Below are 25,193 nucleotides of genomic sequence, written 5' to 3'. Positions count from 1 at the left end.
TTCAAACATCAAATCAGTGACCATCTGCCAGGAGCTTGCAGTTCAGTCTTAACATCTGTCTCTGTCTCCAGCTCTGGTAATATTTCTTGTGGGCTATTACTAAGCACTGTTTAGACTGCATTCCCTAAATGGCCATCAAGAAATGCATTCTTGTCTTTTCTAAAGCTTGCATCACAGTGACACCAATCCTTTACATGCCACAAAAGTGCCCTGCTTTCGCTCCTCTGCCTGTATGCAGATCTTTTCTCACATCTCTTCTAGCAGTTAGCCTGCTTTGTTTGATTTATCGAATACCCAGACAAACAGTCAGGGCTGGCGCGTCCCAGTAGCTGAACTAGGTGGTAGCCTAAGGTGCCAGCCATTAGGGAGTGGCAAAGAGCAGCCATGTGGGGCCGCAAGCTGAGCCCATCCCACTCACGACTAAGAGGAGCACCTCTGTTTGTGTGTGTGTGTGTGTGAGGGATTGTGTGTGTATATGAGAGAGCAATGGTGTTAGTGAGAGAGAAGGAGAGAGCCTGTGTAAGGGTGTAAATGTGTGAATGAGTCAAGGAACCTAAGTGTGTGTAAGAGAGGGGGACACTGCTACCAGTGTAGGTGCAGAGTACTCAGTGGCGAGAATCCCCTGAGGAAGGATCTGTGAGAGTGTTGGAGGTGGCTTCATTTCTTGTGCAGTAGACCAGTTTTTCCCAACCCTCTCCTGGAGGCATACCTAACCAGTCGGGTTTTCAGGATTGACACAATGAATATGCATGAGATAAATTTGCAAACATTGGAGACCCAGGGCATGCAAATTTATCTAATGCATAGTCATTATAGATATTCTGGAAACCCGACTGGTTAGGTGTGCCTCCAGGAGAGGGTTGGGAAACACTGCATTAGATGACAAGACTTAGCTGTGACTTGGAACATGAGTGCAAAGGAATTGGAGCTTTTTTAATGCATCGTAATCCCACGATGTTTGGTTCCAGCTTTGCAAAGTGACATAGACTCCCCTCCTCTGCCCCCTTGGCACTGACATTTTCCTCTCTGCAGTTCAGTTTTCAGACTGTACTTCTTTTTGCAAAATGTTTGCCTGTCTTGTCTTCTCTTTGCTGACATGCATGGTGGCAGAGGGGACCATTTAAGGGAGTTCTTGCAGCTTAATATATTTTCACTTAGATCTCGGCTCTTACTGCCGACCGGACATGTTTCCTGTTCTTGACATTCACTTTAACAGAGCTTTGGTCTTTCTAGTGCCACTTGTAAAATTTGATTAAGGAGTGAAGGCACAAAGAAAAGGATAATTAACAGAGAGAAAAAAACCAAAATAGATAAATATGCATAACTTCGAGAGCACATATCAGTGGAATGTTTTTGTTTTTTTATGCAGCAGCCATAAAATGATACCGTTCAACTAACTCCAGTCCCTCAGGAACGCCAATCCAGTCCCGATTTCTGCTTTTATAAAAATCCCAACTCCAAGCATTCTGGGGTTGCAGTTTTGCATTTTGGAAGAACTTGGAGTGATCATGTCTGATGGTCTCAAGTTAGCAAAACTGTGCAACAAACACAGGGGAGCTAGGGTGCATAAGGAATGATGTAACCTGCAGAAAAAAAAGGAGGCGATCTTACGTCTGTGGAGGACTCAGTGACACCTTCTAGAATACTCTGCAGTCCATATCTCCAAAAGGATACAGACAGACTGGAGGCCATCCAAAGAAGAGATTCCAAAATGGGTCTATGAGATGAGACTTAAAGAGCCTAAGTGTGTGTACCCTAGAGGCAGTAGCATGTGGTGACATTATAGCAGGGGATTCAGTCTCGATCCCTCAGTCTCCAATCCCCTTCCACATGCACCATCCCCCCTCCCCCTCTCACTCCCACTACAGCAGTCTTGCTCACTCAACCCCCTCTCCTCTAGAGACAAAAGACACATGGAACCCCTATGGCATTAGGCCTGTTGTAATATGTAATTTGTGTGGGCTTGGCCCTCGGAAAGCCTTGAATAAACAATTGCAATACTGTAAACCTCCCATACCAAAAACAGCACTAACTGTCAGCACTCAAACTCAGTCCTACCAACAAAAATGTGAGCACTGCAAATATTATATTAGGCTCTAAAACATCAATATACCTCTTATTTATAAATCAGAGCAAGTGAGGCTGCCTAAATAAAATATCTGTAAAATAAAAATATATATACCTAAAAAATATTGTACAAAAGTTTTTAAAACTACCTAAGTACCTTCTTCAGATATCAGATCAGCGAAATTCACATCTAAAGCCGGGTCCTATATTGTCACAATAACTCATGTATAGTATTATCAATGTGTGGAGAGAGACGAAGAAATGGCAGAAATATTAAATGAATACTTCAGTTCTGTGTTCACTAAAGAGGACCCTGGAGAAGGACCGACACTAGTTAACAAGAAACTGGAGGGGAATGGAGTAGATGTAACTCCATTTACAGAAGAAAATGTATGGGAAGAGCTGGTGAAACTGAAAGTGGACAAAGCCATGGGGCCTGATGAAGTTCATCCCAGAATACTGAGGGAGCTCAGAGATGTGCTGGCAGGTCCGCTGTGTGACCTATTCAATAGATCCCTAGAAACGGGAGTGGTGCCGAATGATTGGAGGAGAGCGGTGGTGGTCCCGCTTCACAAGAGTGGGAACAGAGAAGAGGCTGGTAACTACAGACCAGTTAGCCTCACTTCGGTGGTGGGAAAAGTAATGGAGTCACTGTTGAAAGAGAGAATAGTGAACTATCTACAGTCGGGAGAATTGCTGGACCAGAGGCAGCATGGATTCACCATTGGAAGATCCTGTCAGACAAATCTGATTGACTTTTTTGACTGGGTAACCAAGGAATTGGATCGAGGAAGAGCACTCGATGTCATCTACTTGGATTTCAGCAAAGCTTTTGACACTGTCCCGCACAGGAGACTGGTGAATAAAATGAGAAGCTTAGGAGTGAGTGCCGAGGTGGTGGCCTGGATTGCAAACTGGTTGACGGACAGAAGACAATGTGTGATGGTAAATGGAACTCTCTCTGAAGAGAGAGCGATTTTAAGCGGTGTACCGCAGGGATCGGTGTTGGGACCGGTCCTTTTCAATATCTTTGTGAGTGACATTGCGGAAGGGATAGAAGGTAAGGTATGTCTTTTTGCGGATGACACTAAGATCTGCAACAGAGTGGACACGCCGGAAGGAGTGGAGAGAATGAGACGGGATTTAAGGAAGATGGAAGAGTGGTCGAAGACATGGCAGCTGACATTCAATGCCAAGAAGTGCAAAGTCATGCATATGGGGAGTGGAAATCCGAATGAACTGTATTCGATGGGGGGAGAAAGGCTGATGTGCAAGGAGCAGGAGAGAGACCTTGGGGTGATGGTGTCTAATGATCTGAAGTCGGCGAAACAATGTGACAAGGCGATAGCTAAAGCCAGAAGAATGCTGGGCTGCATAGAGAGAAGAATATCGAGTAAGAAAAGGGAAGTGATTATCCCCTTGTACAGGTCCTTGGTGAGACCTCACCTGGAGTATTGTGTTCAGTTCTGGAGACCGTATCTCCGAAGAGACAGAGACAAGATGGAGGCGGTCCAGAGAAGGGTGACCAAAAAGGTGGAAGGTCTTCATCAAATGACTTATGAGGAGAGATTGAAGAATCTAAATATGTACACCCTGGAGGAAAGGAGGAGCAGAGGTGATATGATACAGACTTTCAGATACTTGAAAGGTTTTAATGATCCAAAGACAACGACAAACCTTTTCCATAGGAAAAAAATCAGCAGAACCAGGGGTCATGATTTGAAGCTCCAGGGAGGAAGATTCAGAACCAATGTCAGGAAGTATTTCTTCACGGAGAGGGTGGTGGATGCCTGGAATGCCCTTCCGAAGGAAGTGGTGAAGACCAGAACTGTGAAGGACTTCAAAGGGGCGTGGGATAAACACTGTGGATCCATAAAATCAAGAGGCCGTCAATAAAGAGTGGGTGGCTCGCCAGAATGACGGCTACTGCCTGGAGACAATACCCTTATTCAATAAACATACACATGGTTACTGTGACTCCAACATCGCTCTAAGCTACAACAGCAAGAGGAAATGTGGAAAAAAGGATTCGCACTCACAAAGTGGGGAGTAGCTGGCTTGTTACGGCGGTTACTACCCCAAACCAAATAAGCCTGATACTTCACTTTCAATGCATATCCAGCATAGCTCCCTGCTTCAACGGCAGGGGAGAAGAAAAACTGATACTTCACGCATATCCAGCATAGCTCCCTGCTTCAACAGCAGGGGAGAAGAAAAACTGATACTTCACGCATATCCAGCATAGCTCTCTGCTTCAACGGCAGGGGAGAAGAAAAACTGATACTTCACGCATATCCAGCATAGCTCTCTGCTTCAACGGCAGGGGAGAAGAAAAACTGATACTTCACGCATATCCAGCATAGCTCTCTGCTTCAACAGCAGGGGAGAAGAAAAAAGGATTCGCACTCACAAAGCGGGGAGTAGCTGGCTTGTTACGGCGGTTACTACCCCAAACCAAATAAGCCTGATACTTCACTTTCAATGCATATCCTGCTTCAACGGCAGGGGAGAAGAAAAACTGATACTACACGCATATCCAGCATAGCTCCCTGCTTCAACGGCAGGGGAGAAGAAAAACAACCAATAAGGGCTGAATAACACAGTCTGGGTAAAACAAATAAGCATGGGTGTAGCTTGCTTATTGCGGCGGTTACTTCCCCTACTACCCATAACTAATCAAGCTTGATATTTCACTTGGTTGCAGCTCCATCACTGCTCTCTACATTAATGGTGGGGGTGGAAGGGAAATAGAACCAAAGAGCTAAGAGAAACAGATAAGTATGAGAAAAAATGTGAAGCTTGCTGGGCAGACTGGATGGGCCGTTTGGTCTTCTTCTGCCGTCATTTCTATGTTTCTATATGTTTCTATGTTTCTATATAATACTTACATAGATCCAATAAAAGCTATCACAGCCTACGGAGATTACAGTTTACCCCAAGAAACAAATCTACAATATCAAAATACTTATTCCCAGGACTCAATAGCAACAATCCTACTCAGGAAAGAGCAGCTGTGCAAATATTACACCAGGCCCTAGAAGACCAATACACCTCCTATTGGAAACAGAACAAAACAGACAGCTATAGACCCCTACACAGAAACTATACACTAGCAGAATCCCTCACTACGATCACACATAGAGAACACAGACAGACCCTTACCAAAGGCAAAATAAGCGACCAATAAACAAAATAAAGAAATATAATACATTAATGATAGAAGGAAAACCATACTAATAAAAAGAATAAATATTTAAAAGCAATTGATGAATAGAACATCCAACCATAAAAATGTTTATAACATTTTCCAAAATACCAAAATAAGATTTTAAAACAGCAGACATATCAAAAAACATCCAATAATGAAACTAAGGATTTTAAAAATCTCTCACTCTCTCCATACCTGGGATGTTTCGATTTCCGGCCACTCTGAGATTGTTGTGGATTGGGGAAGGGGAGTTGTACATACTTTAGCTACACACACACAGGGGTAGATTTTAAAAAATTGCGCGATCGCGTACTTTTGTTCGCGTACCAGGCGCGAACAAAAGTACGCTGGATTTTATAAGATACGCGCGTAGCCGTGCGTATCTTATAAACTCCGGGGTCGGCGCGCGCAAGGGGGTGCACATTTATGCAACCTGCGTGCGCCGAGCCCAGCGCGCGCTGCCTGTTCCCTCCGAGGCCGCTCCAATTTCGGAGCGGCCTCGGAGGGAACTTTCCTTCGCCCCTCCCCTCCCTTCCCCTACCTAACCCACCCCCGCCGGCCCTATCTAAACACCCCCTTACCTTTGTTGGCAGATTTACGCCTGCTAAAAGCAGATGTAAATCTGCGCGCGCCAGCAGGCTGCTGGCGCGCCGTCACCCGACCTGGGAGCTGGTCCGGAGGCCTCGACCATGCCCCCTGGCCAGCGCCACGCCCCGGGCTCGCCCCCTAAATGCCGCGGCACGCCCCTGACACGCCCCCTCTCCGCCCCTTTTAGAAAGCCCCGGGACTTACGCGCATCCCGGGGCTCTGCGCGGGCTGGCGGCCTATGCAAAATAGGCGCGCCGGCACGCGACTGCCCTGTGCGCGTAAATCCAGAAGGATTTACGTGTGCAGGGCTTTTAAAATCCGCCCCACAGGCTCTCCTCAAGACACCCACCAGCTCTCTCCCACCGACTCAAACACACTGGCTCTCACCATCCATACAGGCAGTCACCCACCCTTCCAACACACACACAGACAGTCATCTACTTGCACCCACACACTGGCAGTCACACATACACACATCCCCGCACACAGGCGCTCACCCAGCCACACACACATACACACATAATCTTTCAACCCCTCCTCCACATACCCACACATACACAAGCTCTTGCCCACCCACTCAGGTAGTCATCTGCACACCCGCACATACACATACACACAGGCTCTTACCCTTCACCCTCCATACACACAGAGGCAGTCACATATACACCCTCACACCCATATACAAGCTCACACACACTCAGGCTTTCACTGACCAACCTAGGTAGTCATGTCATTTCATTTCATTTACTAAAATGTATTGCCTAACACTGACAGCCTAAGTGATATACAAAATAAAACATTCACAAAAATAATATATAAATAAAACAAAACATATTTACTACATAAACAAAATCATAATACCTAGGATAGATGCAATTCAATAGGAGAACATAAGAAGAACATGCCATACTGGGTCAGACCACGGGTCCATCAAGCCCAGCATCCTGTCTCCAACAGTGGCCAATCCAGGCCATAAGAACCTGGCAAGTACCCAAAAACTAACTCTATTCCATGTTACCGTTGCTAATGGCAGTGGCTATTCTCTAAGGGGCGGATTTTCAGAGCCCTGCTCGCGTAAATCCGCCCAAAACCGGGCGGATTTACACGAGCAGGGCCCTGCGCGCCGGTAAGCCTATTTTACATAGGCCTACCGGCGCGCGCAGAGCCCCGGGACTCGCGTAAGTCCCGGGGTTTTCGGAGGGGGCGTGTCGGGGGCGGGCCCGAACCGCGCGGCGTTTTCGGGGCGTGTCGGGAGCGTTCCGGGGGCGGGCCAGGGGGCGTGGCTACGGCCCGGGGCGGCCCGGGGGCATGGCCGCGCCCTCCGGACCCGCCCCCAGGTCGCGTCCCGGCGCGCAGGAGGCCCGCTGACGCGCGGGGATTTACGCCTCCCTCTGGGAGGCGTAAATCCCCCGACAAAGGTAAGGGGGGGGTTTCGACAGGGCCGGGCGGGGTGGGTTAGGTAGGGGAAGGGAGGGGAAGGTGAGGGGAGGGCAAAGGAAAGTTCCCTCCGAGGCCGCTCCGATTTCGGAGCGGCCTTGGAGGGAACGGGGGTAGGCTGCGCGGCTCGGCGCGCGCCGGCTATACAAAATCCATAGCCTTGCGCGCGCCGATCCAGGTTTTTAGCAGATACGCGCGGCTCCGCGCGTATCTACTAAAATCCAGCGTACTTTTGTTTGCGCCTGGAGCGCAAACAAAAGTAGGCTATTCGCGCTCCTTTTAAAATCCGCCCCTAAGTGAACTTAATAGCAGATAATGGACTTCCACTCCAAGAACTTATCCAATCCTTTTTTAAACACAGCTATACTAACTTGTGCATTGAGTAAAAAAGAACTTTCTCCGATTAGTTTTAAATGTGCCACATGCTAAATTCATGGAGTGCCCCCTAGTCTTTCTATTATCCGAAAGAGTAAATAGCCGATTCACATCTACCCGTTGTAGACCTCTCATGATTTTAAACACTTCTATCATATCCCCCCTCAGCCGTCTCTTCTCCAAACTGAAAAGTCCTAACCTCTTTAGTCTTTCCTCATAGGGGAGCTGTTCCATTCCCCTTATCATTTTGGTAGCCCTTCTCTGAACCTTCTCCATTGCAATTATATCTTTTTTGAGATGCGGCGACCAGAATTGTCCACAGTATACAAGGTGCGGTCTCACCATGGAGTGATACAGAGGCATTATGATATTTTCCGTTTTATTCACCATTCCCTTTCTAATAATTCCCAACATTCTGTTTGCTTTTTTGACCAATATGAGTATTTTTATCCAAATGTTTGTTTTAGTATGAAGCTTTTCAGGAGTCGAAACTTCTTAATACATTCAGACATTCTGAGTTCCATTGGAAATGTGTAGAACAGGTGCTGCTTCTGAAAAGGCAGATTCTCTTGTACCATAAGGCGAGCAGCTCTGACTGAGGGCACATCAAGTAGTCCCCATTGAGAGGATCTTAGTCATCCACCCACACCCAGGCAGTCACATACATACACACACAGAAAACACATAGGGGCGGATTTTCAGAGCCCTGCTCGCCTAAATCCGCCCAAAACCGGGCGGATTTAGGCGAGCATGGCCTTGCACGCCGGTGAGCCTATTTTACATAGGCCTACCGGCGCGCGCAGAGCCCCGGGACTCGCGTAAGTCCCGGGGTTCTCCGAGGGGGGCGTGTCGGGGGCGTGTCGGGGGGCGGGCCCGGTCGTTGCTGCGTTTCGGGGGCGTGTCAGCAGCGTTTTGGGGGCGGGTACGGGGGCGTGGCTACGGCCCGGGGCGTGGCCGCGCCCTCCGTACCCGCCCCCAGGTCGCGGCCCGGCGCGCAGGAGGCCCGCTCGCGCTTGGGGATTTACTTCTCCCTCCGGGAGGCGTAAATCCCCGGAGAAAGGTAAGGGAGGGGTGTAGACAGGGCCGGGCGGGTGGGTTAGGTAGAGGAAGGGAGGGGAAGGTGAGGGGAGGGCGTTAGAGGATTCCCTCCAAGGCCGCTCCGATTTCGGAGCGGCCTTGGAGGGAACGGGGGTAGGCTGCGCGGCTCGGCACGCGCCGGCTATACAAAATCGATAGCCTTGCGCGCGCCGATCCAGGTTTTTAGCAGATACGCGCGGCTCAGCGCGTATCTACTAAAATCCAGCGTACTTTTGTTTGGGCCTGGAGCGCAAACAAAAGTAGGCCTATTCGCGGAGTCTGAAAATCCGCCCCATAGGCTCTAACCAAACCACAAACACACAGGCTTTCACCCACCCAGGCCACCACATACGTACAAGCTTTCATCCACCCCCCCCTCACACACAGCCTGTCAACACCCCACTACACACACACACACAGCCTCTCAACTCCCTCCCACACACAAAGCCTCTCAAATCCCCCCCCACACACACAGTGCCTCTCAACCCTCCCCCCATGTACACAGGCTCTCAATCCCCCTCCACACACAGCCTGTAACCCACCCACCCAAATAGTCATACACACACACACACAATCAGCAATCCCCCACACCCACATACAGGCAGGCAGCCACACACCCACCCACAGGCAGTCACCCACACACACATAGGCTCTATACCAGCCACATCCACATAGGGCCTGAGCCTCTTCTTCAGCCACCAGTGGGATGGGGTTCACTGATGACCTCCATGTCCTCCTCCTCTAGTTTGCTACCAGCGGGATGGGGTCCATTGGTGGCGACCATGTCTTCCTCTTTCAACTGCCAGCAGGATGGAGGTCTACTGGTGGCCAACGCGTTGTACTTCTCTCTTTGGCCACCAGTGGGATGGGGTCCATTAGTGGCCACCATGTTCTGTCTCTTTCTTCAGCCACCACAAGACAGGCTGCTGAGTCGTGAAGTGTATGGCAGCAGGAGTCACGTTTATCCAAACATCATCTCCTGTTGCCACAGAGCAGGTCTTGTAATAAAAGCTGTGAGAGCATTCTCACAGCAGCAGGAGATGACATTTGGATAAACTTGGTTCCTGCTGCCTGGGAGGGGGTGGGGGGTGTTGCTGAAGGGAGATGTGTTTCCACTGATCAGATCAGGCAAGGGTTTGGCTTATCCCTGCCCGATCTGATGTTTAAAATTGGGCACTTTCCACCTCGTAGCGATGCCTATGGGCTGGGGATTCACTGAATCCCTTGAAGACTCTGATCGCATGCCACTACCTAGAGGCATGAAAGATAGGGGGGATATGATAGAGACATTCAAATACCTGAAAGCTTTAAATTAGACACAAGAAGCAAACCTCTTTCAGAGGAAAGCATGCTGGTGTGAAGCTCCTGGAAGTTAGACTCAGGAGTAACATCAGAAAATATTTCTTTCACAGAAACGGTCCTAGATGCATGGAATGCGCTCTCTGTGGAAGAGATGGAGGTAAAATCAATAATGAAATTCAAGATAACCTGGGATAAGCACAAAGGAGCCCTAGTGGGAAGGGAGGGGCAAGCTGGGCAACAGCTGGGCATTGAACCAGAAGAGAGGTGGGGAAGGATGAATGGGCCTGATGCTTCTTGTCTGCTATCGTATATTATGGCAGTGGTAGGGACAAAGTTGAAAGATTATAGTATTGCAGACAATCCACCATCATTCCCTCAGGAGCAAAGGTAAATGGAGAGAGGTGATAAGGATGAAAAATAAGGCGGATAAAGGAAGTAGGATTAAATGATACTGGAAGTCATGGACTAGCCGGGTCTAACAACAGGCTACAATGTCCCTGAAACAAATTGTATGGGTATCAGCAGATTGGTCATCCCTGAGTACTGTCCAACCAGGCTGAGGTTGGGGAGCACCTTGGAGGCCAGACGTTTTGGCAACAACTCTCTAGTTATGATAGTTATTTAGATTATTGAAAAGCCTGGATGCAAACCATGAGAGGGTGGATCCTGTATATTCATCTACTTGGGGGCAGAGAACCAAGGAAGAAGAATAGAACAACTGACTGTCTATGGCTGGCAGCTGGATGGATATATCTTTGCAGTGCAGACAGAGTACGTAGGCAAGGACCTCTCTAGTTTAGATTATTGCAGTCCCAGGATTAAAGATATGGGATGTGGGGGAATGGGTCTCAGTGTTGGATTAGGTATGGGATCCTGTATACTCATCTACCCAGGGAGGAGGAGAGAACAAAAGCTGAATGGGTAAGGAGTGATATCCTACAAGAGGTCAAACTTCCACAGCTGTTATATATGTTGGAGAGTAACGTTAACTAACTCTTCTCACTTATAAACTAAGCAGCCGTTTTACTTTGTATATTGCGTATTGTTATTTAATTAGGATATTTCAGAAAACAAATTGCATTTTTTTCATGTGAACCCCTCTCTTCCCCTGGAAGAAAGAAAGTGTCATCTGAGAGTGCTCCAGCTAGCAATTAATTCCAGTGTTCAACTCTCTATCCCATGGTGGATTCTTTTTATGGGGGGGAAGCTCTCGCTTATGGCGAGATAGTAGCTGCATCCCAAGGAGCCCATATGTCAGGATAGAGACAGGATGGAGGCGGTCCAGAGAAGGGCAACCAAAATGGTGTGGGGTCTGTATCGGAAGACCTGTGAGGAGAAGCTGAAGGATCTGAACATGTATACCCTGGAAGAGATGCAGGGGAGATATGATACAGACCTTCAGATACCTAAAAGGTTTCAGTAATGTATGGACTTCGAACCTTTTCCATTGGAAAGAAAACAATAGAACTAGGGGCCACAAAATGAATCTCCAGGGGCGGCTATTTCCTGACATTGGCAGAACCAATATTTCCTGACATTGGCAGAACCAATGTCAGGAAATATTTCTTCACAGAGAGAGTGGTGTAGACCTGGAATGCCCTTCCGGAGGAGGTGGTGAAGAAGAAAACAGTCAACAAGTTCAAAGGAGCATGGGATAAGCACTGTGGATCTCTAAAGGCTAGAAGATGGAAATGAGATAAGCATGCAAGGGGGTAACTTGCTGATACGGCAGTTACTACCCTTAGCAGAAGGCATGGAGATTACTACCCGTAACCAATGTGCTTTGATTCTTGTAATGCAACTGCAACATTGTTCCCTGCTTAAACGACAGGGGGATAACAGGAATTTGATTCAGACAACAACCAAGGGCCCCAGCTTCCAAGATCTGGGATTCTTTTAATTTTCTGTTTTATTATGTGCTTTTATTTGATCTTATTTATTTATGGATTAATATTATTGGTGTAACTATTTTTTATTGTTATTACTATGTATTTATGATTTAGTTTTATACACTTTTATATGTTTTTATCTTGTAAACCTTTCAGATTGATTCAGAACAATGGTATATAAATACAACAAATACTGTTACGCGGGCATAAGGGAAAAGGCACAGGACTGCTTCTATGGCCAAGTCCTAAAGGAAATGAAGAAAGCGTGCATGGGGGTAACTTGCTGGTGCAGCGGTTACTACCCTTAACCAAATAAATCTTGATACTTTTGATGCAACTTTAACATTGCTCTCTGCTTCAACAGTAGGGAAAAGGGGAATTGGATTTAGGCAGCAACCATCGAGAGCCACGACTTTTATGGTCTGCAGAACTGATGAACATGAGGGTAACCAGCACAGTGCAGTGGTTACTACCCTTAATAGTAGCATGGCATTACTACCCTTAACCCATAAGCCTTGATGCTTTTGATGCAACTGTAACATTGCTATCTGCTTCAAGGAGAGGCGTTGGGGCTGAAAGGAAAGAGAAATTTGGATTCAGGGATAACAAACAAGAGCCATGACTTTTATACTGTCTGGGGTATTGATGCTCAGAAATTAAGAAAAAAACACAGGATTGCTTCTATGGCCAAGTCTATAAGCAAAGCACATCAAGCAAAACTGACTAATTCGTGGGAGTAACCTGCACAGCAAGTCAGATACTACCATGGGCAGACTGGATGGACCATCGGTTCTTTTCTGCCATCATTTCTTTGTTTCTGTGTTTAACCAGAGTTAGCCAGATAACTTATCCAGCTAACTCCGATGTTCCCCGAAATACCTTCCGCCCATCCCTGGGAATACCCCCAAAATATCTGTCTAGTTATCCGGTTAGAATTTAGCTGGATAAGTTGTTGAAAATACAGGTTTTTCCTTTTAAATGGATAACTTTTTTTAAGTTATCTGTCTAAATAGCTTTTGAATATCAACCTTATCACTTTTTCCTTCGTAAAATTGCTAGTATCCCTTCCTTTCTTAGCGTACTACCAAAATCCACTCTTCTATCACTTCCCTCCTACAGTGTGGTCATCCCATTGAACTATCTTTCTCCACTGTACTTGTTCAAAATTCAGCTGCATGATGTATCTTCCTTCAACATCACTATGACCATTGCTTCTTCTCAAGTCGCTGCATGGGCTTCATGCCCATTTCAACATACAGTTCAAGCTTCTTTTACTCGCCTACAAATTTATTCACTCTGTAGCTCCTCATTGCCTACCTTCTGTTCTCTCGCTGTACATAGTTCCTCATGTTCTCCATCTATCGTACAAGTTCCTCTTGTCCATGCCCTTTTCTTGCACTTCTGACACCTAACTTTCCAACTTTCTTTGCCATATGAATGGAAAACACTTCTTGAATCAGTCTGTCATGCTCCCTCTCTGGCCATATTGAAATCCATTTTAAAAACTCACCTTCTTGAGAATGCCTTTAAATCCTAAACACTTCTTTACAGTAAATACCCTTCTCATAGACTCTTGTTTGTAATGTATGTTTGTCTTGACTAGACTGTAATCTCTATTGAGCAGGGATTGACTTCTAAATGTATCTGTGCAGCCCTGTGTAAGTCTAGTAGCACTTTAAAAATGGTGTCTGGTTTTGAGGAGAGTCATAATGAATAGGCACGGGACAGACATGCATATAATGTGCCTTCAAAAGTATGCAGATCTAGCTCATGCATACTCATGGTGGGGGACCTTCTGAAAACCAGACTGTTAGGTGTGCCTCAGAGGACTTGGCAGGAGACACTGGTTTAGCCGCAAGTTCTCTTTTCTAAGTAGTTTGCTGACTGAAGGAAATGCTTTTGTTTTACCAGATTCTGAAGGGAGAGCTGGAACTGAAAAGGCAGACAATGGATAAACTGTGTTCCCTCAGTCAGGATCTCCTGTCGGCTGTGAAGAATAAGGCAGTGTCTCAGAAGCTCGAAGCTCGGCTGGAAAACTTTGCCCAGCGGTGGGACAGCCTTGTGCAGAAACTGGAGAACATCTCAATGCAGGTTTGTGTGCGCCTTTACCAAATCCTGATGTTACCCAGCTGTCGACCGATAAGTCCTCCGTTGGTTCCTTTAGGAAAATGCTGAAACTTTTATGATTCTCTGCAAAGCATAACTTTCACACACCATTTTGAGGGTTTTATTTTTGTTACTACTGTTTCCAAATTAGTCAAAGAATTATTTTCTCTCCACCCGTGTTTGCATATTCATTTTCCTAAAATGAGATTTGAAAAGAAAACAGAAATGGTGACAACATGACGAACTTATACAATTAATTAGAATGAAATATAAGCAATGGACACAAAGCATGTTGGATCAGATGTTACAGCGTAGGATGCAAAGATAAAAACATATTGGTATTCTGCAGCAATCCCAGATTAAAGATGTTTGCTGCCATGTCCTCTGCTGAAGCATCATAGAAGGATTTTAGTCATGTCCTTAGTTGAAGAACTAAGGAAAATTAGCTTAATAAAAGGTTATAGCTTAAGGTTGAAGAAAGAAAGCAAAAAAAAAAAAAGTTGGGGATAGAAGGTGGAGGTATAGCAGACATGGGGAAGAGGCAAATAAGTTGCCTCCTGGAGCAGTGTGCACTCTTGTGGGACTTGCAGGTGGAGCGAGAAAAGATTTGAGATGTTTTAAGGTGATAAAGGAGAAGAAGCTCCAGAGGTAGGAGGGACGCGAGGGGGATGAGGCAGTGAGGAGGAATAGAGAAGTGCAAGTACGCTGGGCCTTGAAAGAGAGGACCTTTCTGCATTGAGTGGAAGAGAGAATCGGGAGGGCAAGCAGAGTTATTTCCCTCAGGAAGATGATGCCGGAGGGTAAGGAATATAACTCCAAGATAAAGAGTCTGGGGAGGAGCTATGCACTTCCAGGCCGATGCAGAAAGATGCGTCCACCCGAATTAAAGGTTTACCAGCCCTTAAACACTCGTTTTGTGAGCATAAACCTTACTGCCGATACAGCAAGGAGATTTACGCTCACAAAATGAGCTTTCAGTAATGTGCGGTCAGCTCAGTACCCTCGCATGGAAATCCCATGCTAGTGAGGGCATGAAGCATTCCCTCCCAAAGCACTTGCTGACCACACAATTTTTAATGCTGAAAATGTTACACCTGGGTCAAAGGTGGAGAAACGTTTCCAGCATAAACTCTTTTTTTTATGCCTGACCTGCAACATGTACAGTGCTGCACCGCGGGTCTGTCATCGGCCTGACTGTTCTGGTGGTGGCTCCCTCACCCCTACTCCTGAGTTTAAATGTACATTCAGCCCATGCTGAATGCATTTTTTAGGAAAAATCTGTTTATTGAGCAAAAGGCTTTACAAAATTAACAAAAAAATCATTTGAAAAAACTGCATAGACACTGTCAAAATACATGAAGGCAATACAACAAGAACTATCTCAGCTGAAACTAACACTAAACACACACAAAAAGTGAAATCGTGTGGTTAAGGAGAAACTCCTCTATAGTCAAACCGCCACCTCCAGACCTCAGCAATTTTAACATTACACTCTCAGATCAAGTACGGGACCTAGGAATAAAGACTGATGAGATCTTTACAATGAAAAAGCACATAAGCAAATTAATTAAAACAAGATTTTCCAAGCTGACAACATTACACTGGTTGAAACTATTACTAACAATTCAGGACTTCCGCACTGTTTTACAAACATTAATATTTTCAAACATAGATTACTGTGACTCCCTACTACTAGGCCTTCTTTCAGGACTATTAAAACCACTACAGTTTTTACAAAATGCCTCGGCAAGACTTATTAGGGACAAGGAAATTTGACAACATCACTTCCTCACTGATAGCACTGCACTAGCTGCCAGTACAATCCAGAATTCATTATAAAGTATTAACACTTAAACCCCTGCTTAATAGGAGTGACACCTCAACCATACACACTGGCAGTGAGCATTAAGATCACAAAACAAAGGACTTTAAATGTGTCTACAACATGGAGTACACCTCTAACACAAATAAGGGACTGAATGTTTTCCATAGCAGGTCCCAAATTGTGGAATTCTCTACCAGAAACGTTACGTCTAATAACAGAAAGAAAGAGTTTCAGACGTGAAATAAAAACATGACTTTTCAAAAATGCATATGATTTAACTTAAAATATCAATATACAGATAATTCACTATCAAAAATCATAGATAATGTTAGCAGAATGTGCAATAAGTACTGAGCGATGTAAATTATATTACTGACTAATACGTGAAAGCTATTGAGATGGAACTCATGTATTACAAACTACTGTCCTAGCCCCTATTTAAAATGTATTTGATGTTGTGTTGACCTAGAATATGAATGTTCATCCAGAATATAAATGCTGTTTTTGTAAACCGTTGTGATCTTCTTTTGGAACGACGGTATATAAAATGCCTAAATAAATAAATAAAATAAAATAAAACTCTTCAATTATAAACATTACTAACATAATACAAAGCAAAGTTTTTAACAAATATTATGAATCCTCCTCAAAAACAACATATCAGGTCACCCTCAGCCCTTATTTACCCCCTTTATCCCCCCCCCCTTTTTTTCTTCCCACCCTAACCTCCTCAGATGTTCTTCATATACTCAATGCATTTACAATCATACTGCGGATTCTAGTAGAAAGCAATTTTAGGTATGGATCCCAAATTTTTAGAAAATTGTTACATTCTCTTAAAGTACTTTTAAGCACAGTTAATCTTTCCATAAGTAATAGATTGTTCATATGGTTATGCCACATTTCCATGGTATGATACTCACCAGATATCCATTGTATTAATATTCACTTTTTTATCATGCAACTTGCCTTTCATATACACACTAGCAAATTTGCCTCTGATATATCACAGTCATCCAAAATATCCAACAAACATACCGCATCATTCATTAAAATGAGTTACGGCGTTAATGCACGTGATAATGCGTTAACGCATGTGTTAACACCATAACACATTTGAAAAACACTGTAGTACACGGTGCGAATGCAAATCTTTTTGGGGGGACGGGATCGGGGAGGAGTTTTGGATGGGAATTAGTTAAATTAGGGGCCATAACGCATGCTATCACACGGTTTTAATGCCAGAAAAAACTACACCTTTTTCCTTGGCGTTAAGTTGTGCGATATGCCAGAAATGGCCATAATGCAATTCACAATACATTTTTGGAATTGCATTTTGGCTATTTTGGGACGGGAGGGGAGGAAGAGGAGGAGAGAGAGAGAGAGCCTCTGGAGTGGGCCTCATTGTGAGAGAGCGAGCCTCTGGAGTGGGCCTCATTGTGTGCACCTATTTATAGGTTCACAAAGATGAACTTTTGTTATAGTGTCCATCAAGCTAGCGTGAGAGAACATAGTAGAAATTTCATCTTTTTGAGACTTTCCTCACTCCAAATGTTGTCAAATCTTCACCAAGGTGTACTGTGCTGTTCGTACGTCTCACTCTACATGAAAAACTGGCCCCTAAACCACCAACAACAACTCACCTCGACCTATTAGGTGGCTCCTCCTATAAAGATATAAATACTTCCCTACTATGATGGCCTTGTCAATAGGCTCTCGCTTTCGCTCTTTCCCTCCCTCCAGCGCAGGATGTAAAAAATGGGGATTAGTTCACGACATGGTAAACTTACCATGCCATGTGGTATCTCCTAACATCAGAATAAAACAGTAATTTTCACAAGATTTAACCAATCTTGCTAAACTTTTCCCTATTTTATTCCCGAAATGAAAAATCCTGTGTTTCTGATATATCAAAGTATCATAGTTCCCTGATGAATCAGGGTATTGATTTGCCCCTGTAGTGTAAAAAGATGGTGTCTAACAGCTTAGTCTTATCTCTAGCCAATACTTTCTTCACTTGGTCCAATAATTTAGTCAATCTAAGGATTTCTTGAATCATCTGTTTTTTCTTATAAATAAAATGCGCAAGAATATGGCCCCTTTAAACCACCTTCGCCATTTCCCAGTATAGTTGTGGCAAATAAACATGTTGAGCATTGAAATATGCAAACTCTTCCCATTTATCATGTAAATATTTTTTTTAAATTAGCATCCTCCATTAAGTGGGATGGCATACACCATTGAAATGTAGTTTTTCCTCCTCCCAAAAATATATTGCATAGTAACAGTGGCATGATCAGAAATGATAACATTTCCAGTATCCACTGACTTGGCTTCTGAAAATCTGGAATCTGAGATGAGCAAATAATCTAGTCTGCTTTGACAGTAATGATCCCTGGATACATGGGTACATTCTTTACTACCAGGATTTAGAATACTCCAAGCATCCCTTATTCCCAGAAATGTGCACAAAAAAGGAATTCCTTTACCAGGTCCTAAAACCCCTTTCTGGACTGGTCTATCCCTATTTATAGAGGAATCTGCAACACAGTTAAAGTCACCCCCTGTAATCAAATGGATGTCTCCTACTCCCATCAACTGTACTACCAAATCTGAAAAAGAAAATCCATGATCGTATGTGTTGGGAGCATATGATGAGCAAATCCCCAACTTTTCTCCAAACATCTGCCTGACCCAGATAACATGTTGCCCATCTTTATGAATAATCACTTTGTCGTCTTTAATCGCAAGTGATTTATGGAATAAAATGGCCACTCCCTCTTTTCTTGAAACTGAAACCAATGCAGCATAGCAGGCCCCTACCCATTCCCATTTGAGCGTAACACTTTCTTCTTTAGAATTGAGAGTCTCCTGCAGCATAAGTATCGTGGCACTTTTTTTACGTAATTCGGCCAATTTTTTTTCCTTTTAATAGGAGATCCAAATGCCAGCTACATTCCAAGTTATTATATCACTAGTGAAACTCATAAACAGATAAGCACTTATACACAAATTGCTTCCTTACCAAAGAGAGAACCTTCCAGCTTAAGCACCCTCCCTCACCTCAATGTAGAATCTGCAACATGCAGTCATCATCTTCCCCTTCATCTAATTCCTTACCCCCCCAGCCTTCTCCTTCTAGATATTTCCCCCCACCCCTACCCAATCCAAAAACCAAAAACTTTTTTGCGCTCCGATCAAAGGGTTTATTTCCCCACCCCACACTATCATCGCACACATCCAGCTGTACAACCATGCACCACACATCCTAATGCAATCAGGTGCCATCCCCTTTCACATTTCCTCAGCATCTCTTACACACACACTCCCACAATCATGGTGATACTCCCACAATCACCCAACTCCACTTACTCCATTCTAGCTGTTTGTAAGAAGTTCTGAAACAAAGAACAATAATAGAAGGGAATCCAAAGCCAGATCTGTAAAAAGCTGCCAAGCATAGCACCCTCTTCTCAGCACTAAATGTGGCTATTCAGCTTTTTCAAGGAGCCTTCCATGTTGGATCATTAGTGTCCAAAAATGCGCTGATTGCTATTGCTGTTTCAAATTTCTGTTTTTTTCCTTCTCATTGCTAGTGCAAAACCGCTGGAAACAATAGCATAAACTTAACTTTCTTTCTGGCTAAGAAAGAACAGAATGGCGCCATATCTCAGCGTTTAGTTGCCACTTTTACAGAATAGTCATTAAATAATAGCACTTTAATTCCCTCGTAACGTAGTTCAGACAAGGCTCAATAAGCTTTTAAAATATTAAATGTATCAGTGAAATCCAGCAATCTGATTATAATAGGGCACAGCTTATCATTCAAATCTCCTTTGGGCCCCATGCGATGCACACGTTCAAATCTTGTGGAAGATACGTTATCAGATAATTGCAATTTCTTCAATAACCATGTAATAAAAGTCTCCATAATTTGGGTCTCCGGAACACTTTCTACTGCTCCCAGCACTCTGAGAATGTTACGACGGCTGCAATTTTCTAGATCAGTTTTTAATTGCACCATCTGTACTGTCTGTTCCAGGCCCACCACGTGCCCTTCTGACTCCTGTACCTTTACTGCATTGCATTGTACACTGGATTCAATTTCTATGAAGCGACGGAGGAAATCTGACAGTTTATTGTCAATGGCAGTCATGGATGTATTTAATTTCTCTAATTTGCTGTCCATAGCTGTGATCACCCCCTCCGTCAGCTCTTGAACAATCGTGGCGCCGTCATACCCGATCTGCTCTGCTGTCTCAGTCGCCATCTTATGTTTTCTGTTTTTAAGGCCTCTCGTGGGCATACTAAGTTAAAAATTGAAATCTCTAAACTTTCACTCATCCATCTCGCTGTTAAAATTATTACATCACCTCAAACTATTCCTGAAAGCAATCCTGAAGATGGTGGCATCCAGAGCAGTTTAGAAGCACATCTTCACCGCTCACTGCATTCTAGAATCTCCTGAATGCATTTTCTAGCTCACCAAACACATATTTTAACTCCTGGTGCATTAGCATATTGTTAGCATTTTGCATCGGAGGTTTAAAAGAACAATTTAATCTGTGCGTTATAACTGTGCGCTGAAATTCAACACATGGTTTCTTGCATTGACCTGTCTGACTGGGCAGAGGAGTGGAGGCGAGATAGGGGTGATGATGAACTTACTGTTTGATGCTTTGAGTTTAGTGAGGAAGTAATCATGCGAGAGTCACTGGTCTGTTGGGGAGGGCTGTGGGCAGACAGAAGAATTGTGCTTGTTTGACATAGGCGTGATAAAGTCAGTTGAAGAGGAGAGGCCCTGAAGTGATCCAGGAGGAACTACCGCAGACAACATACAACATGTGCTGTAGACACACTATATAAAGAACAACTAAATAGTTGCTAGAAAGGAGGGAAAAACTTTCTGAAGCAGCTTTTAAATCCTAAGCACGTCCTTCAGTAAATGCACACCCCACAGACTCCCGTGTGTCATGTATGTTTGCCTTGACTGTAAACTCCATGGTGCAAGGACTGGCTCTTATGTGTATCACAAATGGTAAATAATAGTGGTACTGGTAGCAGAGTCATCTTTAGTTTTTATATTTAAGCAATAGGCTGGTTCCGTGTTTAATTTGCAGCCTGACTGCAGAATGCCGCCCAGGAGCTGTTTCTTCTGCAACTTCCGACTCCTTCTAAAAATCCGTTTCTTTCACCTCGCCTTCCCTGACTGTCCTTCGTGGGCTTAACAGTGGATTGCTCCGGTGTAGTAGTTAGTGCACTCTACAAAATGTTGTGAAGAAAAGCACTTCAACATTTAAAAAAACACCTGTGAGGCTTATGCCGCAGTTCTCAGGTATCTAAAGAGAGGGCGTGGAACTGTGGTCACTTCATAGCAGTGACCGAACTCTCCGTCCTGGGATAAGTCCATCACTCACGGTCTTCATTTCTCCGCGTGTGTTGTATTAATTTATGGCTACTTTGTTAAGCCTCCTAGAGTGACATTCGGGATCGTTAATCAGAAATTTATAGGGCAGCTGAATAATAAAAGTGTGCAGGGATTGCTGGTAATGGAAGCTGCCTATATCATGCATTACTTTCATCAAGGCCGTAGCTGAGGGTGGCCGAGAGCGGCAGCTAGCCAGGATGCAAAGCCCCTGAAAAGCAAGGGAAGGGTAACAGCAAATGGAAAACTGCAAAGACTTCAGCTCTTCTTCTACCGTCTGGGTTGAGGGGTAGAGAGGAAGGAGAGAAGGGAAGAGGACCAGGGGTCAGAGTGGAATGGGGAAATGGGAGAGGGGATGGGGATTCAAGATCAAGGTGGGGAAGGAGGGAACAAAAACGCCTGCATGACCTGGGTACCAACATGCCTAGCTCCAGCTCTGATTTCTGTGGTATTCCTTTCATTTCTCAAATGCCACCAAATCAGACACACCCATGGATGCAGCACATTGCCCGCCACGATAAACTGCATATTGAACTTAACACCATGTCTACATAATCATAATTAATAGCGACAACAAGTTGGAATAAGTTTAATACACACCCCTCTTACATGATGTCTTCTCAAATCTCTTCTCAAACTGTTAAAGAAGCCAAAGCGATTCCCAGCTTGGATTTTACTCTGCTAGGGCTTTAAAGTCTGAAAGGAAGTTTGTCTCAGGGGCTGAATTTTATCCTGCTCCAGTGCTTTCCATTGGGCTTATGTGGTGGTAAGCAATTCGTTAAACAGGGCCGCTGCTAGCTTTTTTGCTGCCCTGTGCAAATAATTACTGTGCAGCCCTTCCTTCCCCCAACCTTGATTTATTCAGTTTCTGTCCCAGGCCCGTCAAAAAAAGCCCAGCTCCTTCCAACAATCTCCTGACATCCCCCACCTATCACGGAACCCATGGTCAGTGGAAGGGTATTAGGTACCCTAAGCAAATCTTTCAGCCTTGCACACACATACACACCTCCCCCCCCCCCCACGCCCCCACCCCCTGTACAGACAGACAGACACACACATTCACACACATAAATTATGCATTTATAACAGATTTTCCCTGAAAAAGAACATTCAAAAGTACAGTCTTCTGTGGCAAAAATATCACTTACAATGTGCATATTATATTTACATACATTGCTATGGTGCCAACCAGAAAACTCTGCAAAAATGACACTTGGAACTCCTATGGAATTTGACCTTTTGTAATGTGTGCTGGGTGTGGGCTTTGCCCTCAGAAAGCCATGAATAAACATAATTACCATTACAGCATAGTAAACCTCTCATACCGAAACAACCCTAACTGCTAGCAATCAAACAATAACAACTTTACATTTGAAAGGAAACACTGTACATATTACACCAAGTCCTAGAACACCAATACACCCCCTATTAGGAAAATAAAACAAATCAGATTGCTATAGATCCTTACTCAGAAACTACATGCCAACAAAACAAATCAACTTGGTCACATATGTAGAACACAGACAGACCCTCACCAAATACAGAATAAAGAGATCAGAAAGTATAAACAGAACATGCAGAGAACTGAACTGAAACCCACAGCAAGCCAGCCTCTTTATGCAGAGCAACAATGGAGAAACTGAAACATTACCATTCTTCATAAAACAAAAAAAATCAAGAAATATAAAACATTAATCATAATAGTACTATTACTACTACTTAACATTTCTATAGCGCTACACGACATACACAGCACTGTACAAACACACAAAAAGACAGTCCCTACTGAAGAGAATTTACAATCTAATAAGTCAAACATACAGGTCAAGAGACTTGGGGTACTTCATAAAGCAAGAGTAAAGCCATATCCATAAAAAGAATAGATATTTCAAACCAGTTAATGAATATAATATCCAAAATTTCCAAAACACCAATAAAATATTTAAAAGCATCAAACACACCAAACACCAAACAGTAATTAAAAGAAATAAAGATTTAAAAAAACCTTCTCTCCATACCTGGGAACTTTTTATGCCCTGAGATTGTTGTGGTTTAATGGGGGAGAGGAGGGGAAAGCCAAACTGGGATTATCTAAATAATTCAAAAAACTCCAGTGATCCAAATTTTGATGAAATTGCTGTCACTACAAGAGATTCATGTAGTATCCTTTGAGTGGCACACGGTTTTGTGCACACTTTTTTTTTTTTAAATAAGTGATAGGGATCATAGAATTGTATTGTAATTCAACAAGCAATTGATGTATATCAATATGCTATTTACTTTAACATGAGGAAATGAGCTTAGTGTGCATAAAGTGATAATGTGATGATGGTTTCACTGTTCAATAACAAATGTACATAGATATGTAGAAGCGCAATATGAAAATAATGTTTTAGGATGATTTTATGATATGTGTGACTGGGTGGTGAATGATGGTTGTGTAGTGGTATGTATGTTTGCTTACTAGCATATGTCGACTGGTGGCTCTTTCTTCATCAACAAGTTTATATTTAAAGATTGGAAATGTAATTAGGATTTGATATTATGTAATAAAATTTCTTTTATATAATAATAGTTTATTATTGGATGACATATAAATGGTGCTACTCTTTTTTCCTTTGGTATATATCTGAGTACCCACATAACATACCTTTGCTAAAAGCCATTTTTTATATACTGTATATATATATATATATATATATATATATATATATATATATATATGTATGTATATCTAAGAGCCAAGTTACAGACTTATTGCCTGGTCCTATCCACTGGACCTGTAGACCAATCAAACACCTTTCTGTTTTGCCATACTGTAGCTGGCCAAGGATGTCTGAATTTTAATTTTATTTTTGGGTGGGAGCTTTTCTGAGTGCGGACAAGAATTAGAGGGAAGAGAACCTGCAAAAGCCAGGATGTATGCATTCATTAATCTAATTAATATGTAAGAACATAAGAACATTCAAAACACAAGCAAAAAGAGAGGGAAATAGAATATAATCCTATTACCACAATTTAATTCAAGACAAGAGACAATATCATCAGCACATGCTCAAGGAATTGTAGTCTGCTGTCTCTCGTCCGCAATGGGCCACAGGCAGTTTGCAGCCTTCTGAGCAATTCTCATATAATCATTTACTATCTCTTGCTCCAAACATTCCAAAAAATATTTTTTTCTTTTTTTAAAGTGCTAGAATTTACTTTATTGAAGCATCTACTAATTCAAGGTGTGTGTAAACCTAATAACTATTATTAAAATCGAATATTTAGCCAAAATTGATGATCACTCAAAAATCCAAATTTGAAAACTTTCAAACTTTCACCCAAATAATCAAACCGTAGAGCAGAGTGATTACTATGAGAGGAGGTTGCTTCTGTTTTTGAGAACATAAGAACATGCCATACTGGGTCAGACCAAGGGTCCATCAAGCCCAGCATCCTGTTTCCAACAGTGGCCAATCCAGGCCATAAGAACCTGGAAAGTACCCAAAAACTAAGTCTATTCCACGCTGCTGTTGCTAGTAATAGCAGTGGCTATTTTCTAAGTCAACTTAATTAATAGCCGGTGATGGACTTCTCCTCCAAGAACGTATCCAATCCTTTTTTAAACACAGCTATACTAACTGCACTAACCACATCCTCTGGCAACAAATTCCAGAGTTTAATTGTGCGTTGAGTGAAAAAAGAACTTTCTCCGATTAGTTTAAATATGCCACATGCTAACTTCATAGAGTGCCCCCTAGTCTTTCTATTATCTGAAAGAGTAAATAACCAATTCACATCTACCCATTCTAGACCTCTCATGATTTTAAACACCTCTATCATATCCCCTCTCAGCCATCTCTTCTCCAAGCTGAAAAGTCCTAACCTCTTTAGACTTTCCTCATAGGG

The 25,193-nt window shown here is 43.6% G+C and overlaps 1 protein-coding gene across 1 annotated transcript in view; it reads left to right on the top strand.

The window, feature by feature from the left end:
* The window catches only part of DMD (dystrophin), a 3,148,630-nt gene that overhangs the window by 1,278,726 nt on the left and 1,844,711 nt on the right, over nt 1-25,193 (top strand). The window contains exon 16 of the mRNA XM_029603105.1: nt 13,855-14,034. Coding sequence (XP_029458965.1) covers nt 13,855-14,034 — 180 coding nt within the window. The remainder of the gene's footprint in view (nt 1-13,854; nt 14,035-25,193) is intronic.

This window comes from Rhinatrema bivittatum, chromosome 5 (genome assembly GCF_901001135.1).
Source record: "Rhinatrema bivittatum chromosome 5, aRhiBiv1.1, whole genome shotgun sequence".
NCBI lineage: Eukaryota > Metazoa > Chordata > Amphibia > Gymnophiona > Rhinatrematidae > Rhinatrema > Rhinatrema bivittatum.
This window is presented reverse-complemented; position numbering and strand designations above follow the sequence as displayed.